Source organism: Trachemys scripta, chromosome 1, assembly GCF_013100865.1.
Source record: "Trachemys scripta elegans isolate TJP31775 chromosome 1, CAS_Tse_1.0, whole genome shotgun sequence".
NCBI lineage: Eukaryota > Metazoa > Chordata > Testudines > Emydidae > Trachemys > Trachemys scripta.
In genome coordinates, this window is record NC_048298.1 from 2,491,618 (window position 1) to 2,516,478 (window position 24,861).

At 52.3% G+C, this 24,861-nt stretch overlaps 1 protein-coding gene across 2 annotated transcripts in view; it reads right to left on the minus strand.

Annotated features, from left to right (window-relative positions):
* Positions 1-24,054, minus strand: part of SHANK3 (SH3 and multiple ankyrin repeat domains 3) — a gene marked incomplete in the record, with an annotated part of 197,915 nt that extends 173,861 nt beyond the window's left edge. The window contains 1 exon segment of one of the 2 annotated variants that reach the window (XM_034763556.1): positions 23,945-24,054. In XM_034763556.1, the coding sequence (XP_034619447.1) occupies positions 23,945-23,969 (25 nt within the window). 2 annotated transcript variants of the gene reach the window in all.
* Positions 24,055-24,861: the final 807 nt, after the last annotated feature.

A 24,861-nucleotide genomic window follows, 5' to 3' on the forward strand; every position in this document is an offset into this window, starting at 1 on the left:
TTTGATAACGGACTCTTCAGTCTAGCAGAGAAAGGTCTAACATGATCCAATGGCTGGAAGTTGAAGCTAGACAAATTCAGACTGGAAATAAGGTGTACATTTTTAACAGTGTAAGTAATTAACCACTGGAACAGTTTACCCAGGCTTGTGGTTGATTCTCCATCACTGGCAATTTTTGACTCTAGAGATTGAGTGTTTTTTCTAAAAGATCCGCTCTAGGAATTATTTAGCAAAGTTCTACAGCCTGTGTTATAGGGCAGGTCAGACGAGATGATCACAGTGGCCCCATCTGCCTTAGAATCTATGAATAACTTTACAGAGTCACATTGGCCTGTGTCCCAGGATTGATTTTAAAGTTTTAAAGATTTAATCAGTTTTGTGATTATTAACAAGCAAATCAACATTCCACTCCTCCTTGGGAGGCTCAGTGCTCCGCACACTAAGGAACAGATGTTGTGAGTGCTCATTGCCTCTGTGATGGCAAAACATCCGTTTGCCCTGGGCCTTTCCAAAATAACTGCATTTGGCATCTCTTTGGCATTCTTGCCCATATGCAGGACATTCCTTACGGCATGGCTACAGCTGCATTTATAACAAACCTTAGTTGCCACTGGCTGGTTAGTCTTTCTTCTCCTGATTGTAGGCTTTTATTAGCACCAGGACACCATCCAGTCCATGACTGCATAAGCAGGGGCTTACTAATGGGGGATTTATGCTGCAATGTGTGTACATATCTTTCCTGTGCAGAGACATGGAGGATTCAACTGAAATCCATTTCTCCTCCCCACTGCTTCTCTTCTTTCCTCTGTACTTAGGAAAAAGTAGAGTATTGCAGTGGAAGCTTGTGGGTTGCACAGCCCATGTTAAATAACGCCGTGTTAGTGAGGACAAGAGCTATCATTGGTGTTAAGTGTTAGCTTGTCATGGTTAACCCTAGTCTCCTTCCATTGCACGCTTGTTACAGTGTGGCCCAGTTCCCCTCTAAATGTGCACCCAGGCTGTTGTGAGGGGGCCCAATCACTGGGTCCCACATGTAGCTATGCCAGCTGGGTCTGGGCAGAGTCTAGTCACTGCTTTTAGCTCTGGGTCTGTATGCCGCACTCCCAGGCTCACACCTCTAGTCTGAGCCCTTCCTTGAGACAGGGAACTCTGAAGTCCAGCCGCCCCAGACCTGGAACCGGAGCCTCAGACTGCCCGAGACCCCGTCACTTTACAGCAGAGCTCCCCGTGGCTGGGGGCACTCTGGGTCTCTAGTCTAACCTCTTCGGAGGCAGTGTGCAGGGGCGGCTCTATGTTTTTTGCTGCCCCAAGCACAGCAGTCAGGCGGCCTTTGGCGGCATGCCTGCAGGCGGTCCGCGGGTGATCTGCCAGTTCCGCGGCTTGGGCATACCCGCCGCTGAATTGCCGCTGAAACCGCGGGACTGGCGGACCTCCCGCAGGCACGCCGCCGAAGGCCACCTGACTGCCGCCCTCACAGCGACTGACAGGCCGCCCCCCGTGGCTTGCCGCCCCAGGCACGCGCTTGGTGCACTGTTGCCTGGAGCCATCCCTGGCAGTATGTCAGGAAAACCAGCACCACAGGCTTAGCAATGGAAGTTTTCAACCACAGAAACCTCCCTTGGAAGCACTGGTTACAGATCTGTTAAACCAACACCAGTCCTGAGACTCACCCTCCCCGAGTCAGAGCTCACCCCTTCTACGAGGTCACGGTCTGGGCTGATTACCTCCTGCTGTCTTATTCCTGCAAAGCCGTCTCTTTGGTAGTCAGCCCCCTGCTCAGAGCAGCACCCGTTCTTAAATGTGGTCTGTATCCTTGCCATGTGCGCCACTGGTAAGCTCCAACTCCTCCCCAGTCATCAGGCTTGGCCCCACCTGCTAGAAAACTCTTTGTTCCAAAGATGTGGGCCAGAAGTTGAGTCATTCACAGCTGATAGCCGCCCCCCCCCCCGCCCGCCCTTTCTGGCTTCTTTGTGATAGTCCCTCAATGAGGTGTTAAACCCCTTTCCTGGGGGAGGGGGAGCTTTGTAGAAAGTAATTCAGTAGGTCTGTCTCAGCAAGGTTAGCCCTGTGTTCAGCACCTAATAGGAAATGGAGTTCACGGTTTGGTTCAGATGTATCCCACTCTGTCACACCTAACCCAGTGTGCAGAAAAGGCACAAAATGTATTTAGGTGCCTGAACAAGTGCTGAAGAGCCTAACTTTAGGTACCCCTTTTTGAAATTCACAGCCTTAATCGAATCCCAGAACTGTCGAAACCTACGGGGTGGTCGGCTGATTGTAGTGACCTTTGTACAATGTATTTGGCAGGGAGAGAGAACGGATGATAGGACCTAACATGTCTTTTCCTCCCATTTTCTGTATAAACCTTCCAGTTCATGTTAATGGCTCAGGCTGGGTTACGTGCTGTGGCTCTTTCCTGCCACTCCTTTTCCCCCCATGTCTCCTGATGTTCAGCTCTGATGGGCAGACTCCAGGCAGCTAGATCATCCAGTTGTGATATTCCAGTGCTCCCAACGATGTGAGCCCAGCATGACTTATACTCCTGTAACTCAGGTCAGAATTGGGGCCAAAGACCTACTGATTGGTGTTTGGATAATAAAATTGTTTATGTAAATATCTGTAAGAAGCAGATGGATAGCTCTCATCCTATCCCAGAAGTATTTTTGTCTTATCGCGTCCTTCCCTCCCCTCTCCTCTAGTTAAGCGAAAGGAGAGGAAGACCTCCATCCAGAGCCAGGCACACCACAGAGGCAAAGGACCTCGTAAAAGGGTGTTAGTTCTTGGACCTTGCATAGTTCTTCTGCTAGTATACTGTGTGCACTTGTAGCCAGAGCGCTGGCAGATCGGTCTGATTAGTTCTAACCCAGAAGGATAAAAGGGTTTGGTTTCGAATGCCTCTGCTGACAAGGGAAATAGGGGCAAGGATGTGGGGAATACAAGAAATTACCGAGGTCAGGAGCCATTTATGGCTAAAATATACCTGTTGCTCTTTAAATTGATTGTGGCCACAGGGTACCCAGCAACCTTCTTCGGGTGCTTGTCTGTATATGTTCCACATTTGGTGCACATGCACTCCAAGCCAAGCTTGGAATGCTTTAGGTAGCAGTGCCTATTGGTGGCACCTGCACCATGCATAGCCCCAAGCCCCTCCTTCCTTGAGGATATAAAAGGGGGTGAAGCGACCAACCAAGCCTCGCTTCCTTTCACTGCTCTTGGCTGTGAGACAGATGGAGCCAGTGGGCAGTGTCCCATCCCATCCACTCACGTATTAGTTTATCTGTAAATAGTTGTTAGTGGTACTTACAGTATATTGTAATTTATCTGATCGTTAATACTGTGTTTTGGTTTGGTTTGTTTTTTCCAGTTTATAAAACTTTCCTCATGTTTCGTCAAAACTTCTCAGGTTTTAAATTTGTTTTGTCATGTGGGGTCGCTATGCCCCTTAAGGACACCTCTCTATTTGTCCTTTACTGCCTGGTCGAGGTACGTGGCAGGGGAAAATGTAAGGATTGTTAGTCCCTTACACATCTGAAAGAATTCCAGTTCTTCTTCGAGTGATGGTTCCTAGTGTACTCCATTGAGGGTTTACACATGCACACATTACGTCTGGAGCTGGAGAATTTGAAAGTGGCATCTATTCGTCCACACATGCATCCTGACTCGCCTCAGGGTTTCGTGCGAGTTAACAAAGGGAGGGGCGGACCAACCGTGTCTCCAGTTCCCTCTCACTGCCGCATGGTGTGGGCTATCAGTGTCCTCTTGCAGGTCACACAGTTGTATATAGTTAGTTTTACGGATGTTTTACTGTTTTACTGCAGTTTTTAGTAGTTTTAGTAATTTTAGGAGTTGAATGGGTAGTTCGGGGGGTTGTTTTCTTGTAAACTCCCCCATGCTGAAGACCCCAGGCTTTAATCTGCACCTCTTGGTCAGCGACGAACATCAGTGCTGCTTCTACTGCTCGGGAAAAGGCCACATCGCATCCAGGTGCAGCATCTGCCAGTCCCCCACCTTCCCCACCCGTACCCGCGAATCTCGAGCTCTCTGGGATTCTATCCAGCCTATTTCCTGATACCCTCTGGAAGCACCTATTGGAAGTCGCCATGAGGCCTCATTCGGATCCAGGCTGGGGAACGCCCTGTACGTCAGCCTGAGACAGCCAGGAGTGCAGCTCCAGCTACGGAGTCCAGGTCCGGTACCGGCGGTACCACCACTATGGACCCCGCACCAGGGCCTAATCGGGAGGTAAGAAAGCATGTTCATAAGTCTGGCATTTAGCCTTCCTCCAAACCCAAGAAAGGGGACGCTCCTTCCACCAGCTCTAGTCATGGAGAAAGAAAGCGCTCTAAGCCACACAGCCATGAGAAGAGGTCTCACAAGATGATGGTTTCACCAGTACCGAGTACTGAACTGCTGACACCTTCAACATCAGCACCCCATAAGGTATGAGACCCACCCACTTCAGGGAAGTCCACTGCTCCGGCACCAGTACCAGATAGAAAGAAAGAGTACCCTTAACACCAGGGAGATTGGGGAGAGCGCCAGAACCCCAGGAAGTGTTTGCCCTGGGGGAGCCGACATCTCCACTCCTTTTGGGACCCTCCACTTCCAGGGAGATTATACCTCCCTCTCAGGACATGCCAGTTATGACACCCTTCACCTCCCGCTCTGATGATCTACTTGCTTCCACCAGCTCCAATGGTACTGTTGATGGAACCGGTATCTGAGTTTTTGTCTTCAGAGGAGTTGAATGATGGGCAGGGACCATCCATCCCATACTGCCAAAACAAGTACTCCAGGAGACCAGCTACACTGTGGCAATATCCTCCACTGCAGCCACCAAAGAGCCACTGCTTCCCCACACTGTGGGGTCACTGCAACGCCCTCTGGATCTGACAGACTGGTCCTACTGGGGACCTTGGCCCCAATACCCACCCTTGGGACCCACCCAGTCTGCAAGGGAAACCTTGCCGATCTCCCCATCTTGTGAGCCTTTCTATAGAGGCTCCGAGCTGGTGATGGAAGAAGAGCCACTCAGCCCGGTTCCGAAGATATCGCCGGAGCAGGAGAGATTCCCGTCATCCTCACCTGATGTGGCAGTGGCTTCAGCATCCCTTCGCCTCCAGATGACTTCCATCAATTCCAAGTTCTCCTACTTAAAGTGACAGCGGAGCTTCACATCCCCCTGGAGGAGGTCCAAGATAATCAATGTCAGCTCCTAGACATCCTTCACTCGTTGGCACCAGGTAGAGTTGCATTGCCCATCAACAATGCTGTCTTTGAGCCAGCCAGGACAGTCTGGCCATGCATGTGCCTACCCCTACAGGGGCAGAAAAGTGTTGTTATGTACCTGTTAAGGGGTCTGTATTTCTTTTTTCTCCCCTCCCACAACTTGCTTGTGGTCCAAATAGCAATGGAACAGTCCAGGCAGCAACATCCATGCTCCACTTCATCTGATAAGGAGGGCACAAGGTCTTCTTGTCAGCTGTCCTTCAGTGCTGGATCTCGAACTACCAAGCATTGCTTGCCAAGTATGATTTCCTGAATTATTGCAAACTGGACAAAGCTGCTGAAAAACTACCGCAGCAAGACTGGGCCAACTTCCAAGCAATCATAGAGGACAGTAAACTGGTAGGAAGGACAATGCTTCAATCAGCTCTAGATGCGCCAGATACTTCCTCGTGATCCACAGCAGTGGGCATAGTCGTGTGGACGGACTCATGGCTCCACTCCTCTGGCTTCCCCAGAGAGGTACAAAATACCAGCAAAGACCTCCCTTTTAATGAATCCCATTTCTTTAACCAGAAAACGGATGATTCCTTCCACACCCTCAAGGATTTCAGAGTTACTTTGCGATCCTTGGGTATTTACTGGCCTGCACCAAAGCATAGATTCCACCCCAAGACACGCCGTACACAACATTACGTGACCACCCAGTTCTTCCATCAGAGGCCCTACAAACTACTGCAGAAGCGACAGAAGACTCATAGATCTTGCACTTTGGGACCGCCTCCCTCCTCCCAGATGCAACCCCAGCTTGGAGTGCAATAACAATAGTAAGGCATTTGATACGGTCTCGCATGATATTCTTATCGATAAACTAGGCAAATACAATTTAGATGGGGCTACTATAAGGTGGGTGCATAACTGGCTGGATAACCGTACTCAGAGAGTTGTTATTAATGGTTCCCAATCCTGCTGGAAAGGCATAACGAGTGGGGTACCGCAGGGGTCTGTTTTGGGACCGGCTCTGTTCAATATCTTCATCAACGACTTAGATATTGGCATAGAAAGTACGCTTATTAAGTTTGCGGATGATACCAAACTGGAAGGGATTGCAACTACTTTGGAGGACAGGGTCATAATTCAAAATGATCTGGACAAACTGGAGAAATGGTCTGAGTTAAACAGGATGAAGTTTAACAAAGACAAATGCAAAGTGCTCCACTTAGGAAGGAAAAATCAATTTCACACATACAGAATGGGAAAAGACTGTCTAGGAAGGAGTACGGCAGAAAGGGATCTAGGGGTTATAGTGGACCACAAGCTAAATATGAGTCAACAGTGTGATGCTGTTGCAAAAAAAGCAAACATGATTCTGGGATGTATTAACAGGTGTGTTGTGAGCAAGACACGAGAAGTCATTCTTCCGCTCTACTCTGCTCTGGTTAGGCCTCAGCTGGAGTATTGTGTCCAGTTCTGGGCGCCGCATTTTAAAAAAGATGTGGAGAAATTGGAAAGGGTCCAAAGAAGAGCAACAAGAATGATTAAAGGTCTTGAGAACATGACCTATGAAGGAAGGCTGAAAGAATTGGGTTTGTTTAGTTTGGAAAAGAGAAGACTGAGAGGGGACATGATAGCAGTTTTCAGGTATCTAAAAGGGTGTCATAAGGAGGAAGGAGAAAACTTGTTCACCTTAGACTCTAAAGATAGAACCAGAAACAATGGGTTTAAACTGCAGCAAGGGAGGTCTAGGTTGGACATTAGGAAAAAGTTCCTAACTGTCAGGGTGGTTAAACACTGGAACAAATTGCCTAGGGAGGTTGTGGAATCTCCATCTCTGGAGACATTTAAGAGTAGGTTAGATAAATGTCTATCAGGGATGGTCTAGACAGTATTTGGTCCTGCCATGCGGGCCGGGGACTGGACTCGATGACCTCTCGAGGTCCCTTCCAGTCCTATAATCTATGAATCTATGAATCTATGTATATATACAGCTGCTGCAAAGGAGCAACTGAGGGCGTCTCTTGCTTAGGCCGGGAGGATGGATACCTCAGTGACCGGTGACCTGGCGACCTGGTGACCCGGAGGCCCAGCTGAGGAGACACAGCCGGTTCTGGCCAGTGGGCGGACAATGGGCTGCAGAGTGAGGACCCAGTGACCTAACCAGCCGGCTCCAGCCAGAGGACAGAAGCGAGGCGAGGAGGCCCCAGTTTACAACCCTGTTTACCTGGAGAGAAGACAATGGACAGAGGAGGGGCCTGGGGCCGGTGATCTCAGATGCCCAGCTGGGAAGCAGGGGGGCTCTGGGCTGGAGAGGGGGAGCAGGCAGAGCCCACCTGGTTGCAGAGAGACTGGGATGTGCTGGGCTGAGGGAGGCCAGGCCTGAGGTCCTGAGAGTTTCCTGTGCTGTGTTCAACTCTCAATAAACCCTCCTGTTTTATGCTGGCTGAGAGTCACTCTGGTCTAGAGAACAGGGTTGCATCAACCCCTTCGGGGGTGGAGGCCCCGGGGATCCAGAGCGAGTGGACTCCCTGAGGGGGCCCACGGCAGAGACAGACGTGCTAAGGCTCAGAGAGGTGCGGCTCCAGGAGGTGGAGGGGCCTGACCCCGAGAGAGAGTGGACCCCCGAGAAGGGCTGTCGCACTGAAAGGGGCACCCCCACGGACCGCACGGGGCCACGAGTGGGCACGATCTGTGAGTCCGTGACATATATATACACTACTTACTGTATTTTTCACTCCATGCATCTGATGAAGTAGGTTTTAGCCCACAAAAACTTATGCCCAAATAAATTTGTTAGTCTCTAAGGTGCCACAAGGACTCCTCGTTGTTTTTATCTAGGAACAGAGGCCCACTCCAGGAGTCCTTTCCATTAGAATTCTCAGAGACCGTCTCCTACACATATTCACAGAAAAGACAAACTACAGATTCTGCACTTATCAATATTCAACCAGAGCTTTCCATTTTAAGCCTTGGAATTGGAAATTTCAAATAGCCAAGATAGAGAATCTTTCATTTCCAATCATACTCCCGCTCCTAAGTGTAGTTGCTCAGCTCTTGCACAGAAAAAGAGATGAGATTTTTTTCCCATTAGTAATAAGTCAGATGTGAATCAGACAGGCTTTTGGGAGCCTATTTTAGGTGACAGCAACACATAATTCCAGATTAGGCTAATGGACTGTGGAAATAAGGATGTACATGAGGCCAGACAGGGAAAGGGACATGGAAGCTGACAGCTGGGCTTGGGTGCTTCAAAACCAGTTTACGGAACCACACTGTGCTGAATCTCTGGGAGCGTTTGGAAAAGGCAGATCCTCAATGCCTCTAAAAGCAGAACGTTCACAGAAAATAGCCACTAAGGCCAAAACTCTTACTAGACTAGGCTGTCACAAAACAGCCGTGAGGTGCTATCATGGGAAGGGTGGAAGCTGAGTCCAGGAGACTTTCAAAGCTGGGCTATTGCTAGCCCAAGGTAACGCCTGGTGTCCTGACGGCTGGACTGATGGTAGAATGCTTCTGCAGACCTGGGTACTGCCACTTGGGGAGCTGGATTTCCTACAGCAACAAAAGCCCTTCCCCTGCTGTGGGAAGTGCTGCACTATGGAGCTGTAGTGGCAGAGCCGTTGTGCCGTAGCTGTGCTGTTCTAATGTCCGTAGTGTAGACACCCTCAGAGGGCTTCATTGACTTCAGAAATGCCCAGGTCGTACAGCTCTTCCCTGCAGCCATCCAGCTCCAATGGGATGAGCTGAGGGACGGACTAGAGCCAGGGCAGCCACCTCCTCTCTGGTCCAGTCAGGGCCATCACTGCAAGTGGCCGCCTTTCCACCAGTCCTGTCATATGACCAGCAGGGACACTGCCTCTGTGTGCCTAGAGGGCTTCCTAAAGTCTCTCATCCGCCGGGCTACTGGTCACATCAGCTCCTCACTGGACCATGCATTATCCCATTTTGGATGAAGAACCCGTCCTTGCATTACAGACATGGTTGAATGCCACCGCCATCCCTACCCTAACACACCAACCCTCCCAGAGGATACTCTCTACATCACAGGCTAAGAGAGACCCCAGAATGCACCATGAACAAAAGGAGACAGAGAAGCTCTCCTGTTCCTCTCGAAACTCAGATGCAGAAGATGTTCCATCCCAGCAACAAACACATTTAAGTACATCCCTATGTTCTGTGAGGCAAAGGACAAAGAGGGACCTACGGCTCCTAATGGCGTACAGACCTCCAGATAGAAACCTGGTCTATTTCTACAGGCTCTGCCAGAGCCTCTGCCCAGCACAGTACTGGAGTCCCCCAGAATTCACGGCCTTGGTGACTTCAGGCTCCATATAGACAATGCAAAAGATGCAATAGTACCCGACCTCATTGAGCATATGGAAAGTATGGCATTCTCGCAGGCAGTCTGGATCCACACGTGCAGCCAGACATACACTGGATCCTATCTTTGGCTTAGGACTAGATATTGGAGATGTCACCAACATACCCCTCTCCTGTTGGTGACAGCTCCAATATCCAGGCAGAGCTCAGAGACTTTCCTCCTCTCCTCCAGGGTAGCAAACAGCCAAAGCTGGTGCCTCCCAAGATTCCTGAACCGCTAGGTTTCCAACTTGCCCTACAAGAAGCAGCCCAAGGCACAGATGAGTTAATACCACAACACGTTCACCTGATGGCCACTGCCACAGATGCCTTGGCCCCAAGCTGCCAGCTCTCCCCCACCCCAATGACCAAGAAGATCACCATGGTTCATAGATGAACTACGGCAGATGTTGTGCACAGGGAAGTTAAAATGCTAGTTGCACAGCAAGTATACTGAATGCAGCACAAACAACTCTGACAGGATTTTGCCACTGCAGTGAAGGAGGCAAAACAAGTCTCCTCCTCCTCCACAATCAGTGACACAGAATCAAGGACAGCAGAGTTATTTTGCATATTGAGCCGGCTAATCAACCCACTTCATAGCCCAGACACCAGACCCAGGCATCTCCTGCTGTGAAGAGCTGTCAGTATACTTTGTTGATAAGAACAACCGAATACATATAAAAATAGGAAAGAAAGTTCCACCCCTCAACAGCTCATATTATCTACCCCACTACCCCTGTCTGGGCTTGGCCCCATTACACATGCCAAAACTCAAGGAACTCTGAAAAATATTGGTGCCAGCCATATTAAAGATCAGTTTCCATTCTATGAATGGCTACACCAAATTTCAATCTCTGGGCCACCATGACCGCTGCGCTCCTCTGGGAAAACACAGACACAAAGCGTAGGACAAAGCATGTGAAAGCTGGTACAGATCCAGAGAGTAGGTGACCCCCAGAGTCTGATTCTCTTTAGGAAAAGCTGCAAAACCTTCATCAAAAAGGCTTTTACATCATGGCAACGACACTCATAACATTAGCACCCTCACTTCTACCCCTCAAATCCCAAACCAACCAACCCCCCCAAAGTCAGCCTAAAGCCCTCCAACCCAAAGTACGTAGGGTTTTTTTAATAAAATTAATTTACAAGCCCTACCTCAATCACAGTCTTTACCCTGAAAAGGGAGAAGCGTCAGAGGCCCCAGAAGGGCCTCTACGGACTTTGCTATTGCTATAGTTTTTGTGTGGGAAGCACTTCGGTACTCCAGTGTTGGGCAGCAATAGAAAAAGGACAGTTACCTGTTCTGTAACTGGCGTTCTTCGAGATGTGTTGCTCCTGTCTATTCCACAGGAGGTGTGCGTGCTCGCCCGGTGCCGGAAGTTTTTCCCTTAGCAGTATCCGTAGTAGGGGAGCACCGTGGCCACTCCTGGAGTGGCGCCTCTATATTGCGCTATAAGGGGAGCCACGGGCTCCCCCCACTCTCAATTCCTTCTTGCCAGACAACATCGACAGAGGGGAAGGAGGGCGGGGTGTGGAATAGACAGGAGCAACACATCTCGAAGAACACCAGTTATTGAACAGGTAACTGTCCTTTCTTCTTCGAGTGATTACTCCTGTCTATTCCACGGTAGCTGACTCCAAGCTATACCTGATGGAGGGGGGTAGGAGTTCTGAATGATACGGTTACGGGTTACCCGGGCGGAGCACTGCCCTACCAAACCCGGCGTCATCCCTTGTTTGGGAGACGATCGCATAGTGCGATGCAAAGGTATGGACAGAGGACCATGTAGCAGCCCTGCAGATGTCCTGAATGGGGACATGAGCCACATAGGCCGCGGATGAGGCCTAGGCTCTCGTCGAATGAGCCTTGACAATAGGAGGTGGGGGAACCCCAGCCAGGTCATAACACGTGCGTATGCATGAGGTGAACCAGCGGGAGATCCGCTGGGTGGAAACCGGTTGCCCTCTCATGCGCTCGGCCGTAGCAATGAAAAGCTGAGGGGATGCCCGAAATGGCCTTGTTCGATCTAAGTAAAAGGCCAGCGCCCTACGCACATCTAGCATGTGTAGGCGTCGTTCCTCATTGGAGGAATGGGGCTTAGGACACAGGACTGACAAGAAAATGTCCTGGTCCATATGAAATGCCGAGACCACCTTCGGCAGGAAGGCCAGGTGCGGGCGAAGCTGGACCTTCCCCTTATGGAAGACAGTGTACGGGGGATCCGAGGTGAGCGCCCTAAGCTCCGAAACCCTGCGGGCTGAGGTGATAGCCACCAAAAACGCCACTTTCTCAGATAAGTGGGACCAGGAACAAGTGGCCAAGGGCTCAAAGGGAGGTCCCGTGAGGCGTGACAGTACCAGGTTCAGGTCCCAAGGGGGAATCGGGGGTCTAGCATAAGGGAACGCTCTGTCCAAACTCTTTAAAAACCTGGAAGTCATGTGGTGGGAGAACACTGACTGTCCTGCCACCGGCGGGTGGAAGTCCGAAATGGCTGCCAGGTGCAGCCTGATCGAGGAGGGGGCTAACCCTTGGGTCCTAAGGGACAGGAGGTAGTCCAGGACCAGCTGGAGTGGAGCGGACGCGGGGGAGGAGCCTCTCTCCCTCGCCCATGAGGAGAACCGATACCACTTAGCCAGGTAGGTCCTCTGTGTGGACGGCTTCCTGCTTTCAAGCAGGACACGTCTAACAGCCTTGGTACACCTCCCCTCCTCCACATCTAGCCATGGAGCAGCCATGCCATCAGATGGAGCAGGGCCAGGTTGGGATGGAGGAGACGACCTCCCTCCTGGGACAGGAGGTCCGGGCGGAGTGGCTTCCTGCGAGGGGGGGCCGCCAAGAGTTGTAGTAGGGACCCGTACCAATGTTGGTGGGCCCAATCCGGGGCTAACAGGATAATCCTCGCCCCGTCTGACTTCACCGTCTGTAGGACCCTGCCTATGAGGGGGAAAGGCGGGAAGGCGTACATCAGGGGCCCCGACCATCGCCTTCTATCACCCTGGAGCAGAACCTGGGACACAGGCGGTTCTGTGCAGTGGCGAATAGGTCTATCTGGGGAGTGCCCCACTGAAGGAAAATCCATTCTGCCACCTCCCTGTGCAGGGACCACTCGTGCTGATGTGAGAACACCCTGCTCAGGCGATCTGCGAGCGTGTTGCTCTCGCCTGGTAGGTGGAACGCTCGGAGGAGGATGTTGTGGGCTATACAGAACTCCCACAGGAGTTGGGCTTCCTGGCATAAGGCCCTGGAGCACGTGCCCCCTTGCCTGTTGATGTAATACATTGCGGTGGTATAGTCCATGAGGACTCTGACCACTTCCCCTTGTAAGCGCTGGTGGAAAGCCACGCACATCAGGCGCACTGCCCTGAGTTCCCTGACATTTATGTGCAGGGTCAGTTCCTCAGCTGACCACATACCCTGGGTTCTGACATCCCCCACGTGAGCTCCCCAGCCCAGGTCCGAGGCATCCGACACTAGATCTAGGAAGGGAGAGGGGTCTCAGAAGGGGATTCCCCGGAGCATGTTGCTCGGGAGGGACCACCATTGGAGGCCCACAAGCATCGCGGGCGGCACCATAACAACCTTGTCCAGGCCGTCCCTGGCCTGGGAATAGCGGGAAGCCAACCAGAGTTGGAGGGGCCTCATCCGGAGCCTGGCATTTCGCACCACTGTGGTGCATGCTGCCATGTGGCCAAGGATTTGAAGGCATAGCCGAGCCGTGGTTACCGGGAAGGCCGTGACCAAGGCGACGAGGCCTTTGAGCGCCTCGAACCTGTCCCTTGGAAGGGAGGCCATGGCCGCTTGGGAATCCAGCAGCGCTGCTATGAATTCTATGCGCTGGACCGGAACTAACGTGGATTTCTCCTCGTTTACCACTAGGCCCAGAGCGGAGCAGGTGTGTAGCAGGAGGGTTATTTGCTGCTGCACCTGGGACCGGGACTTGAGCAGCCAATCGTCCAGGTAGGGAAAGACCTGCAGCCCTCTCCTCCTGAGGTGGACCGCTACCACCGCCGTACATTTGGTGAAGACCCTGGGGGCTGTCGAGAGGCCAAAGGGGAGGACCGTAAACTGGTAATGGTCCTGACCCACCAGGAAATGGAAGAAGCGCCTTTGACCTTCGAAAATGTCGATGTGGAAGTAGGCATCCTGAAGGTCCAGCGCTGCAAACCAATCCCCTGGGTCTAGGGAGGGAATAATAGAGGCTTGGGACACCAGGCGGAATTTGCAGTGTACCAAGAACTGGTTGAGCTTCCGCAGGTCGAGGATGGGCCGAAGCCCGCCCTTTGCCTTCGGGATGAGGAAATACCTGGAATAAAACCCCTTGCCCCAGAATTCCCAAGGTACCCTCTCCATGGCTCCAGAGGCGCTGTACCTGCTGACCTAGGAGGAGTGCATGTTCTGGGTCCTCCACCAACTCCCTGGTCAGAGGGCAATTGGGCGGGGGCGACACAAACTGCAACCTGTACCCCAGGGAGACAGCGTTGAAGACCCAGCGGTCCATAGTAATACGGGACCATTGCAAACAGAAGGCAGGTAAACGATTTGCAAACCTGAACTTTATTAACTGGGGGGGGGTTAACCTGGCAACAGGCCCAGTGACCCCCCGCAAGCAGTCAAAAACGCCGCTTCCGTAGCCTCCTGGCCTTAGAGGGCCCCGGGCAAGGGGCCGAGAAGGATTGGCGTTGTGACTGGCGCCTCTGCTCCCGCTGCTTCTTATGAGCCCCCGCCTATCTACCCCGAGCCTGTGGAGCGGAGGAGTGAGGCCTGGGTTTGTCCTTGACCGGCGGGACGTACAGGCCCAGCGTCTGCAGGGTAGTACGGGAGTCTTTCATCCCATGCAGACGCGTATCTGTTTGATCTGCAAACAGGGCCCGACTATCGAACAGGTCCTGCATGATCGACTGGGACTCAGCCGATGGGCGTCCTGGCTTTCGCTCTCTGGCCTTTCTCATGGAGATTGCCGCGGCCATCAAACGAGCGGCTGTGTCCGCCACATTGGAGGCCGCCTGGCGCGCCGCTTTAGCCGCCGCCGCCCCCTCATCCGCAAGGGCCAAAAACTCCTTCCTGTCCTTCTTGAGGAGGGAGGGCTCAAACTTGGCAAGGGACCCCACAGGTTAAAATCATATCTGCTCAAGAGGGCCTGGTGGTTGGCCACTCGGAGCTGAAAGCTCACGGACGAATACACCTTTCTCCCAAAAGAATCCAGCCTGCGAGCGTCTTTGTCCTTAGGGGTAGGAGCGGGTTGGCCGTACCTCTCACGCTGATTCACCGATTCCACCACCAGAGTGTTTGGTGATGGGTGGGAGTATAAGTACTCATGCCCTTTTGTGGGCACAAAGTACTTCCGTTCAGCCTTTTTGGAGATCGGACAGAGAGATGCCAGGGTTTGCCAGAGGCCAGTAGTAATGTTGGCCACCCCCTGATGGAACGGGAGAGCCGCATGTCCCGGCGTCGAGGAGGTCAGGACATTAAACAATGTGTCCGACGGCTCCTCCATCTCCTCGGCCTGGAGCTGGGGGTTTGATGCCACCCTCCTGAGTAGCTCCTGGTGGGCCTTGAAGTCCTCCTGAGAGACCGGAGGTGGTGGCGCCACGGAGTTGTCCGGCGCTGAGGAGGTCGGTGCCGCGGTGTCGTCTGCACCCGGCTGTACCACAAGCTCGACGTCCTTACCCGGAGCCCGAGTCGATGCCGGAGGGTCGGTGCCCACTGCCTCATCGCAGTGCCGAGGCGGCAATGTCGGCTGGGCCTGGGACACTCCCGCCACGGAGCGGGGTCCCGGCGATGCTGGTGCCTGGGGCCATGGTGCCCACTGGCACCACTGTCCCTGCCAGGGAACAGCCTGGCCTTGGGACGCAAGGTGACCCAGGAGGGCCGGCTGGTCTTGCGGCACCGAACTGCTCGACGAGGGGCGGCTACGTGCCGAACCCGAAGTCCAGGACGAGCGGACAGTGCCATGCGAATGGCTGGAGGGGTCCCGCACATGACGGCTCCGGCCCCTGGAGGCGGACAGGTAGGAGTCTGAGGTGCTGTCTCCATAATGCCTCCGGCGCCCAAGACTACGACGCCTCGGTGCCTGGGATTCCCGTGATGACCTCCGGGCATAGCGCCTTCCACGGCGGGTGCCGGAGCACAAGTTCCGACTATCTTCACTGGCGGCAAAAAGGAACTGAGGGTGGGGGGAGCACGCAGCCCCCTTTATAACGCGATATGTCGGCGCCACTCCAGGGGTTGCCGCGGTGCTCCCCCACTACGGATGCTGCTAAGGGAAAAACTTCCAGCACCGGAGCACGTGGCAAGCACACACACCTACTGTGGAATACACAGGAGCAATCACTCAAAGAAGAACCCTGAGATATGGGCAGCAGCAACACTACGTTATGCCAGGGCTCTATGCCATGGAGACTTTCCCATTGGGATCCAGATCCCTCTGAGGCAGTGGTGTGCAAACTTTTCCTGTTGACCCCCCCATGCCATTAACGGAATCTACCGCTCCCCCCCACCACCCCCATTACTGCACAGCCCAAGCTTCCTCAGCGGCAGAGCTGGGACTGAAGGCAGGGCTGGGGGAGGAGATGGGCCTCGAGGCGGAGCTGGGACAGAAGTGGAGTTGGGGTGGAATGGGACTGGGGTGAAGTGGGGCTGGAAGTGGGGTGCTCCCTCCCCGTCCCCCAGGGGGGCTGGCCTGGGCCTGGAGGCAGAGCAGGACTGAAGGCTGAATGGGGTTGGGGGAGGAGTGAGGCTAAAGGCGGAACTAGGGTTGTCCTGGAGTCTCCAGGAATCAATGTTTAATGTTTAATTAAAGATTATGTCAGGTGATGAAACCTCCAGGAATACGTCCAACCAAAACTGGCAACCCTAGGCGGGGTTGGGCTGGAGGCTGAATGGGGCTGGGAGTGGAGCTGGTCTAGGGACGGAGCGGGGCTGGAAGCAGGACGCTCGCTCCCCGTCCCCCATGGGTGCTGGCCTGGGCGTGCCCTGCAAACATTCCTCTGCACCCCCACCACACAGTTTGGGGACCACTGTTCTGAGGATAACTCGGAGAGACAAACATTGACAGTTGTATGTCACCCTAAGCTGGTGTTCAGAGCTCTGGCGGCGACATACTCACTCTCAGGCCACTGCCGCCCACAGAAAGTGCCCACTTCACAGCCTGAGGCCAGGAATTTTTGTGCACACCCAGCAGCTCGTTTCTGGAGCAGGGAAAGGGTCATTTCTACAACTGTGGGGCCAATTCCTGGGTCTTTGCAGTTGGGCTTTCTCTGTCCCTCCACCACACTCTCTGCCATACGCTGTGTCTGTTGTCAATCCTGCAGGGTTCCTCACAGACTGCCAGCACAGCCTTCACCCTGCTGTTGAACCTAGCAATGCCCATTGCGAATTATCTGCACGTGTGGACAAAGCAGCTACACCCTCCATCTTGCCACTCCGTACCCTTAGTAAGCGTGGTGGGACCCCAGGCAGGTAGGACAGTGGTGGGGCTGTGACAAGGGCACGTACCAGGCAGGTCACTAATACGGAGTGATCTGGAGCACTTAGTAAGCGGGAAACAAGCAAAAACGTGCATTTCAGTATAGCTGATTGTAAGGCCCTGCATGGAGGACGGGGAATTCTAGCCTGGGAAGCAGTGGCTCTGAAGGCGTCTTGGGAGTCACGGAGGATAACCAGCTGAACATGTTGCAGAGCAGCAGCCGTGTTAGTCTGTATCCGCAAAAAGAACAGGAGTACTTGTGGCACCTTAGAGACTAACAAATTTATTAGAGCATAAGCTTTCGTGGGCTACAGCCCACTTCTTCGGATGCATATGAACATGAGGGCCCAATACAATGCTATGGCCACACACACAGATCCTTGGCTGTCTACACAGGGACTATTGAATAGCGGTAGAAAGGTTCTATCGTCCCATAGTTGGCACGGATGCAATCACTACTGCAATACCGTGCCAGTTCTTGTGCCCACCCTTCAAAGAAGGGTGTTGAAAAATTGGAGAGGTTCATAAAAATATCATGAGAATGATCAAAGGATTGGAAAACATGCCATAGGGTGAGTCTCAAGGAGTTCAAGAGATTAAGCTTATAAAAGAGAAGGTTAAGGGGTGACTTCCTTACAGTCTGTAAGTGCCTCTGTGAGGAACAGAAATATGGTAACAGAAGGATCTTTGATCTATCAGGCAAGAGAATAAGGTCAAATGGCTGGAAGTTGAACTGAGACAAATTCAGACTACAAAGAATGCATGTTTTTATTAATTTTTTTAGAACCGTGAGGGCAATGAGCCAGTGGAACAATTGACCCAGGGCTGTGGTAGATTCTCCATCACTGACCATTTTTAAACCCCCTTGACAAACAATCTTACCCCAGACCTGACAATCTCACTCCAACAACCCCGTCTTGCAGAGCATTTATCCACGAAGAGGAGAGTGTAAAGTACCTACTGCAAGATGTACATCGAAGTAATATTTAGGGAATAATGTATTTCGAGTGGAAGTGTGCTCTGTGGACCTTGGAGTAAAAGTTAGCCACCAGGGGCTATCTTGGTGATGGCCCATTCAGGCAGTGGGGAGCTACCACCCAGTCCTTGTTTGCTGGTGACGGAACCCAAGGTTCAGCGTCTAGCCTTGCTCCATCCCGAGACTTTCAATGATAAACCAGCAGGGACAACCACAAACCATCATAACCACTGGGAGAGACAAGAGGAACAGCACAACAGAGAGCCACCCTGTCTCTGACGGAAGCCACGAGACCGTTCCCGTATAACAGGGAGGGGAAAAGCACTCTAGCCTTTCCCTGAGAAGACATCTTGGGGAGCAGGGATGTTCTCTTGAAAAAATGGATCCTGCTTCCTGGGAAACCACCCACCTCTGCCACAGACTGAACCTGTTTGGGAGGTGGGTGGGAGGAGAGAGATGTGCTTGGTTAGATAGGGAAGGTGACTACTCAGTGTAGATGTAGGTTTGAGTTACGCGTCTGTTTTGTAGTGTAACCATGTTTCCACGCCCTCACACCTCTACTTAACCCTCCAGTCTCTCTTAATGAAATGCACTTTTGTTTTATTGTAAGTACTCACGCGTGTTGTGTGTAATACAACAGCAATGCATCCGAAGAAGTGGGCTGTAGTCCACGAAAGCTTATGCTCTAATAAATTTGTTAGTCTCTAAGGTGCCACAAGTACTCCTGTTCTTCTTTTTGCGGATACAGACTAACACGGCTGTTACTCTACAACAGCAATGATTTCAGGTAAAACCGGGCTACGCTGCTCCTTGAGAATCATAGAATCAGGGATTGGAAGGGACCTCAGGAGGTTCTAGTCCAACCCCCTGCTCAAGGCAGGACCAACCCCAGCTTTGGGGGCAGAGGATGGGGATTTCTGTGAGGAACCAGCCTCAGGAGCTGGATCTCACAGGGAACAATTCAAAGGGACTCAGGTGCCCCTCGTTAACCTGCAAGGCAAGGGCAGGGCTGGCCTAGCCCAGAGGAGAGTGCCTGAGAGTCTGCGAGTGGTAGCGAGCTGGCACCCGGCCAGACACAGGCCTTCCTTGCACGAGAGGCAGGGGGTAATATGGTGACTCACAGTCCAAGGCACCTGGATCATTTTCTAAGAGACAGGCTCTGGTTCAAACAGGAGTTAATTCAGGGAAATCCTACGGCCTGTATTATACAGGAGTCAGACTAGATTAGTCACATGGATCCTTACTGGCCTGAGACTACACGACACTCTGACTCAACATGGCACTCTGCTATAATAAATCAGCAGGTGGAAAATAGCAGCATGGCCAGAAATTGTTCTCACGTTTCTGTGCAGCATGTGTGATATATCATCCTTCAGAAAAGAGCCCCTCGGACGTCAGCCATGCAAGTCAGCAGGGCACATTCCACAAAAGTACAGACCCCTGGAAAGAGGTGGGCAGGAGCCACTTGCCTACAGGTCATTCTCACAATTTCTGCCCCGGGTAAGGTTTGAATCAACATGGATTGCATGGGTATAGTGCAGGTTCAATGACCACAGGTACTGGGGAAATGGGCTCTGCCCATCCCCTTCCTCGTCTGGCTGCGCGTGCACCTTTCAGTCTCAGCACACAACTGGTTGCAAACCCCGTTCGAGAGAGCTGAACTCTTCCTTTCACAACTTTCAATGTGGCTTCCCCAAAGGGGCAGTGGGTGCCACGCACTAGCTGAGGCAAGGGCTACGTGATGGACAAATCAGGGCCAGGGTTTGATCCTCAGATCTATGCAAAGAAGTTGTCAGAACCTGCTGATTTTGTAAAATACTGTTTTCCCCCCAGGGAGCTATATCTCAGGAACTTTTTGCTCAAATGAACCCAAATGTGGACCATTCACCCTCCCATGAGTCACAGAACATTTCAAGCCACTCTGAGTAAGCATGCTGAGTTTACAGAAATTAGGAGAGGCATCCTTTAAATAGAAAGTGGTGCTCAACCATACAGTGGAACCAGCACTGCCCTATAATCATAACTGGGTATGCTGCCCCCAGAGTGCCCCCTTGTGGCCTGTGGTGGGACTACAACCGTCCTGCCTCAGTTTCCCCTTCTCAGGACTCCTTAAAAGCTTCACACAGTCCAAGGTATTCAGAACAGATTCCCCCTGCTGAGTTGTTGTGACAATTAGTCTCTAACTTTGGCCTGCATCAGAATTTACCATGGAAAGCAGGTCAAGTTATTTTCAATAAAAAGTGTTATAAAAAGGTGCAAGACAACCAGACAGAATGAATTAGTTCATGTTGATAGAATTCAAGAATTATATTGAATTTATGCTTGGTAAAAACAGAAGATGACACAGGATCAGAAATTAATTAACCCAAAATTGGTGGGTTGGATATTGGGCCTAACTGGAAGACAAACTAATGAGGAGAGGGGCTATTCCACCCATCACTCCCTTTTTGGGTCTTAAAAGAACAAAAAGGCCTGTGGGAAAAAGAACAGCTAGAAGAACAGAGGGAGACACTGAAGTAAGCTCCCCCATCATGGATGCCCCCACCCCCCCTCGTGAGCCCTGGACCGTGGATGTCCCGACCTGCTTCCTGTCCCACTGACATCACAACCCCCGCTAAATCCCAACCACCACCGCAGATCAAATGGGTTTGGATTTAACAGTGGCAGCAGCAGCTCCACCCATCTCAGCTGGCGTCTCTGTTCCCCACAAGGACAGTTAGCACCATCAGAGAGACTCAAACCAGGGGCTTTTCCTACTAGGACTCTCTCCAGCTAAAGGGGGAGGCACAAGGGAGGCTGCTCCAAGGAAAGTCTTATCCAATACTTCACATTTCATAGGCTCTTCTTTGGCCTTCTTCACATCCCCCAGCCCTTCCAGCTGGAGTGCAACCCTGCTCTTCCCAGCAAGAGGAGCCTCTCTGCTGGGAGCTCATCTGCACCAGGACCCTCCCTTCCCCAGCTCGCACCCCTCCAGCCCTCTGGCTCTAGCTTTCCAGCATGGAGACATCAGTGGCTAAGTCCCTCCACCATTGCCCGGCCTTCAGCCCTCTCTAGCCCTGGAGAGATCAGCTGGCAAACCCCTCTGGCTGCTTTCCGGCCTTCAGCTTTCCCTCAGGCATCAGCTACAGCGTCCTTCAGGGACCACTTCCGATCTCCAGTAGCTCTCACCTATTACTCTCTTATGCCCAGGCAGCTCTCACCTACCACCTCCTGACCCTCTTTTAAGGTGAACTGGGGTCAGCTGACCACAGGTGCACTGGCCTCTTCCCTCTTAAAGAGGCAGTGTCATCTTCTGACACTTCCCCAGTGGGGCTGTGGGTGGCCAGGCACTAATTGGGATAAATATCAAGCAACTGGGATCAACTGGGGATGCTCAGAGCCTTGGTTTGAGCCCCACATGTGCAAAAAACAAACACACACACAGCCAGGCAGAATCTGTGGATTTTGTGAAATGGTGTTTTTGGAAGCATACGTGTCAGGAACCGTTGGCTCAAATGAACCCCCATTTGGCTCACTAACCCTACCCTGCATTGCCATGAGGCACAGCAAACTCCAAGACAAGGTGAGTGGGCATATGGATTTCACCACACTTAGAACAGTCAGAGTTTCTCAACCCGAACTCAAGTGGAGCTGGCACTCCAGTAAGCTACTGCACGAAATGAATCGGCAACTGCTTTGCTATGCTCAGCTGCGTGGCACTGGACAATCCTAAGATTGGACATTTGAGGAAGAACAGGGAAGGATGGAGGGAACGAGCCGCACACATACAGCTGCAGTATACGAGACTCTGAGAGCGAGGTGGCCTGCTCCTAGCTGAGCCAAGACACCCCCTGGAGCTGAATACAGCCTGGAACCATGGCTCTGAGGCATGCAAACTGCTCCATTCATCTCTGGGGGCGTTCTCACGCCCCCGCTCCACTGAGGGCACTTGCTAGCTCATGCCATTCCCCAAGCATGCCCATTCTCAACTCGGTGAACCTCCCACACAAAGAAGCAGGCCTCACATGGAGAGCCAAGGAGAGGGGCTCCCACCTCTCAGAGTGACGGCCTTCACCCTCATGGGGCAGGGAGAGGGGCTTAGACACCCTCGATGGGCAGGAATCCCCAGAGCCCAGCTCACAAGAGAGGGCAGGGAAAGGGATGCAGATCCCAGTAATACATGGCAACAGGAACAGAGGTCCCATGGGGCAGGCCTCCCAGGCCCCAGCACACACTCACATTAGGGGAGAATGTGGGGCTGACAGTTCCCCCCATGCACCCTGCAACCCTGCCCCGTCTCACTCCTCCAGTGTCCCTCCCCACACCCAACTCCATTTATTCCCTTCCCTGCAAAAATTCACAGGTAATTAGAATAGTTTCAGCAGCTCCTGAATTTCCACTCTGCTCAAACTACCCCCCCCCCACCATTTGCTAGAGGCGGCTTGTAGCAACAGGTCGACATTTCATTTTCAGATTTCTGCCAAGGGGAGGGTTTGAACTTGCAGTGCACAGCAGTAGCTTAAGTCCAGCCACAACATGCACCTAAGCCACAAGGTCATGTGAACGCTGGGTGGCCTGAAACTCTTGGCTAGTCTTTCTGAACGCATGCACTGCAGTCTGGTGCGGGAGTGTTTAGCACGTGCTAACACAGAGAGCTAAACTCTTCCCAAGAGGCTGTGGGATCCATGCACTAGCTGGGACCAATGTCAGGTAACGGAGATCAAACGAGGGACAATCAGAGCCACAGTTTGAGCCCCTGGTGTGTGCAAAAACCATTGGTAGAATCTGTCAATCACCAGAACCGGTGGGGGGAGCTGTACCGCAGGAACCCCTCGCTCAAGTGGCCCCAAGTTTGGATCACTCCCCCTACCCCGTGCCCCCATGAGGCATACCACATTCCAAGGCAATCTGAGTAAGCGTGTGCATTTTAGCACAATTAGAAGAGTGACCCTTGGAACAGAAAGGGCTTCTCAGGCTGAACTCTAGCAGAGCTGGTGCGCCATACGAGCCTTGCAGGATGTTCATCAACAGTGCAATCACGGCACTCCAGGACTCCTCACCAGCACCTGCCCCGGCCCTGTGCGCACAGGAAGCAAGCTGCCTGTTTTACACAGCTGTTGGAAGGGTTCTGTCATGACCACACCTCCTTCCCAGAAGGCCCTGCCCACACATGGAGCCACTTTGGACGATCAGATGTAACTTGTGTCTTTTTTCAGATGTACGGAAAGCACCAGATGGACTGGCCCCTTGCTAGCCACAAGTGCCGCGCTAGGCGCTGTTCCAGGAGGCCAGAGCGTCCTGAGGTGAGCAATTGCTCACTAAGCCAATGTCTGCACATGGCACTGAAGAGGGCACTTGGCAGGGGAAGCAAACCAGCTCCATGTCACTCAGCCGCTTTGCTTTCAGTGCATCTTGTGTTAGAATGGCGCGAGGAAAGCATGAGATGCACGTGGGAGTCGACTTCTTATGCAAGCATATGCTGAGCCCTGATTAAGGGGACAGGAGCCCCTGTGAATCACAGGTCGTATCACAGCCACTGCTGAAAGTGCTACAGCCACTCATCTGGGGACATCTGAATTGTCTCACATTTGACACCCAAAAAGCCAGTGGTAGGATTTGAAGCCATTGCCCTGTATGACTAAATAATGCTCCCAGAGGGCGGCAAGCGCATAAGTCCCGACACTGAAAGCGCTGAAGGTGGGAACTCTGGACTGGGCGCAGCAAGAGAATCACTGACAAATTGACTAGACCGTAACTTCTGTTATTTTGTGGGTTTCAGTTTATGGCCTGGCACCCAGGGCAGAAGATGGGCAGCCTGAGAGTTCTGTGTAAGTGGAAGTCAACAAGTCTGAATTGCTGGGGGCTGGACACTGCCTTGCAGAGGAGGCACTCAACCCAGCATCTGAGACAGTCACCCTACCCGAGCAGGAAAGCTTACCTTGCCGTGGGTCATACTGTCGCATCTGCACTTCCTCAACGCATTCTGCCGGGAACCAACCAGTCCGTCCTTTCACAGTTCCTTCCCAGAAGCCACCCTCACCAATACTGAGCACTATGGAAAGAGAAACAGACACACAGATCAGAACAGGCAGAGTACAGAATTACCATGCCCAAGTACATGGTCTGTGGACGTGCACAATCTAGGAAACAAGTCTAGAGTCCGAGCCTGGACACTGGGGAAGGAGCCACCTAAGAGCCCTCGGAAAGGGTTGTCTTTAGTCCTCCCGGCCTCCTCAGTTAGACAGTGAGAGACCTGGGGTGCGTGCAGTGATAGGCTTGGAGAGAGAGCCAGGAGCATCCACCCTGTTCACAGGAAGCATTGGAAGGGAAGCCAGGGTGTTCCAGAGACGTCAGGGGCTTTTTGGAAACAAGATCTCAACATAATGAATGTGTTGACTTTGCAACGTCAGATGTCTCCTGCAAGGCAAGGAAGCACTGCCAGTATTTTACAAACAGGGAAACTGAGGCACCAAGGGGACAGTGATTTTCCCAAAGCCAAACAGCAAGTCAGTATCAGAGCAGGAATTAGATCCCAGGAGTCTGGCACCCAGCCTCGGGCCCCCAGAACTAGAAAATGCTGCCTCTAAGAGAGCATCTTCCCTGCAAAGAGAGGCGATGCTGTGTTCTTAACTCGGGCTAGCTAACGCAGGTTAAACAGCAGTGAGACCAAGGCCACTCAGGTTTTAACTCAGGTTACAGCCGATACAGGAGTCTGGGGCTGAACTCAAGCTGCTAACCTGAGTTAAAAGACCTGAGTGGCCTTGTCCTCGCTGCTCTTTTAACCTGAGTTAAGGTACAGCCAAGATGTCTTACCTACTATCAGGGCACTTCAACATCAGTGGCAAAATCCTCCCA